This window comes from Mandrillus leucophaeus, unplaced genomic scaffold (genome assembly GCF_000951045.1).
Source record: "Mandrillus leucophaeus isolate KB7577 unplaced genomic scaffold, Mleu.le_1.0 Scaffold26, whole genome shotgun sequence".
NCBI classification, from domain to species: Eukaryota; Metazoa; Chordata; class Mammalia; order Primates; family Cercopithecidae; genus Mandrillus; species Mandrillus leucophaeus.
Window position 1 is genome coordinate 3,336,764 of NW_012102698.1, and position 2,889 is coordinate 3,339,652.

General features: G+C 50.1%; 1 protein-coding gene across 1 annotated transcript in view; it reads left to right on the forward strand.

Annotated features, from left to right (window-relative positions):
* Positions 1-2,889, forward strand: part of FBLN1 (fibulin 1) — a 104,703-nt gene that overhangs the window by 26,221 nt on the left and 75,593 nt on the right. Inside the window, exon 5 of the mRNA XM_011984068.1 lies at positions 2,713-2,817. Coding sequence (XP_011839458.1) covers positions 2,713-2,817 — 105 coding nt within the window. The remainder of the gene's footprint in view (positions 1-2,712; positions 2,818-2,889) is intronic.

Below are 2,889 nucleotides of genomic sequence, written 5' to 3' on the forward strand. Positions count from 1 at the left end.
CAAAGTGCTAGGATTACAGGTGTGAGCCATTGTGCCTGGCCAATATTAATCTCTAAAAAATAGCTTCACAGCAGTGTCCAGGCTAGTGTTTGACTAAACATATGGGGACCATACCCCAGCCAAATTGACACTTAAAATGAACCATTACAGGTAACATGTGCATCCATGTCACCATTGCCTTAACCCAGCATGGACTGACTCCAGTTGTCAGAGCCATTCGTGTTTGTGACCTTATCTGAGAGCCGCCATCCTGGAGTGACGCTGCTTGCTTGGAGTCCGGGATCAGACAAATCCGTGCTCCCATCCTGGTCCTAATGTGCACCTCCGTCCCCTCATCTGGGAAGTGGGGATAGTTGCAGTCCTACTTCATCAGATACTGGGAGGATGGAGTGTGAGCTGTCTCTTATACACATCTAGATGTGTATAAGAGACAGGTTGCAGTCCTACTTCATCAGATACTGGGAGGATGGAGTGTGAGATTAGGTATCAAGGGTTGAGTGCAGCACCTGGCCCCATAAGCGTCTGCCCTCACTATCTCCCCTTGTCCCTTCAGCTGCCTGGGGCAGCGTGGGTGGCTGGCCTTGCTCTCACTTTTTGGGTGAGGGTCTGATGCTCAAGATCACACGGCCAGCATGTGGAGGAGGGAGACCCTGGCCTTCCACCTCCCGGCCAGTGCCTTCTCCATCTGGAGCTGATGACGTATGAACGAGCAGCTGGGGGCCATCGCTGGCTAATAGCTGGCTATACTCTGTCAAATCATAGACACTTACTCAGCAAAGGGGCATGTGACCCCAAGAGCAGCTTCAAGATCACTCTCAGCTGTGTAACCCCAGTTCTGTGTCCTCGCCCTGCATTTCTGTGTGGTTCAGTTACAGGGTTCAGGAGACTTCGTGGCTGTCCAGTAGTCTCTTACACTTATGCCATGGTTTCGTGCTGTAACAGAATTAACCTGGAAGAAGGCAGGACTCTGCCTGGGCCAAGCTTGCTGTGTGGTTTTCAGCCCATTCCCTCTTCTCTCTGAGTTTTCCCCCCACTCTCTTACGAAATAAAGAGGTGCAAGCCAGGCACGGTGGCTCACGCCTGTAATCCCAGCACTTTGGGAGGCCGAGGCAGGCGAATCACCTGAGGTCAGGAGTTTGAGACCAGCCTAGCCAACATGGATAAACCCTGTCTCTACTAAAAATACAAAAATTAGCTGGGTGTGGTGGCAGGCACCTGTAATCCCTGCTACTTGGGAGGCTGAGGCAGGGAGAATTGCTTGAACCCGGGAGGTGGAGGTTGCAGTGAGCCAAGGTGGCACCATTGCATTCCAGCCTGGGTGACAGAGCGAGACTCAGTCTCAAAACAATAAAAAAATAAATACAATAAAATAAATAAAGCGGTGGGGCGGTGCCTGAAGGGGTGAAAGGGAAGAACTCTCAGACCTGTAGTCTCTAAGTCAGGCTGATGGCTGTAGGATCCCAGGTGACGCAGGGAAGCTTTCACTTCTCGTTCTTAGCTTTTCAAGTCCAGGCTGTAGGGTCCCGGGTCACAGGAGACCCGGGTCACCTGGGACTCATCTTTCACTTCTTGTTCTTAGCTTTTCAAGTCCAGGGCCCCATGGATGCCACTGAGAGGATTTCAGATGTCACAGTCATCAAGCGGGATTGGGGCCACATTCTGCCTCCTTCCTTTCCTTGGGTTTTGAAATCAGAGATGACATTTTCACTTTAAACAAACCCAAACTTTTCGTGCTAGAGGAGGATTTCTCCTGCGTCCCGGGGCGGATTTTCACTGATTTATGTCTGCAGCGTGAGCAATCTCTGGGCTTTTCTGCAGCTCCAGATGTTTGCTTTATCTCTCCATCCTTTATCTGCTTCAGTCCTTGCCCCAGACTTTCCTCGCATGCTCCCTCCTCTGGGAGGGCTTCCTGTCTTCACAGCCGCACCTTCCTCCCACTGCTACCTGTGCCGTGGACCCACTGTTTGCTTCCTCGGGGCCATGCGGAAGGTCCCCAGACCGGTGCTGGCCTGCGACAAATAAGTACCGAAATGGAGAGTAACCCTTTACAAACACATAATAGCATTTGATAGAATCAGTCAGGAGACACAAGTTTTTACTGCGTGCATCGCTTTAGACTTGGAGGGCGTGTGTTAATTGTTATAGCAAGGCTGTGACTGCATTTGCTGAGCTGGTCGAGTAATTTGGACTATGGCAACAGCACCCAGCATGAAGTCAATGATTACAGGCCTTTGTGTCTGTGCTCTTTCTGTTATAATTGATCCCTTTTTTTTGAAACGGAGTCTCGCTCTTGTCGGCCAGGCTGGAGTGCAATGGTGTGATCTTGACTTGCTGCAACCTCCAACTCCTGGGTTCAAGCGATTCTTCTGCCTGAGCCTCCTGAGTACCTGAGATTACAGGCACATGGCACCACACTCGGCTAATTTTTGTATTTTTAGTAGAGACAGGGTTTCACCGGATTGGCCATGATGGTCTTGAACTCCTGACCTCAGGTGATCCGCCCGCCTTGGCCTCCCAAAGTGCTGGGATTACAGGCATGAGCCACCACGCCTGGCCTATAATGGATCAGAGATCAATTATACATTTACAAGTGTAATTCTATCTTAAAGAGGATAAAGTTAATACTTAGCTGTTTATGTAAGATGTTCAGATGGGCATTACTGCCTGATAGTGACAAGAAGAGAGAATGTTGGGAGTTTCTTTTAAGATAAGATAGGTGTTTGGATAAATGTTTGACTTGGTCTTTTTCCCCCTTAGATAAGATCACTGAGGTGCAGGAGGAACAAGAGGACCCATACCTGAATGACCGCTGCCGAGGTGAGACTCCGGCGTCTCCCATGAGTTGGTATTTAAACAAAACCCCAAGGGGCCGGCTAGGTGGCTCAGGCC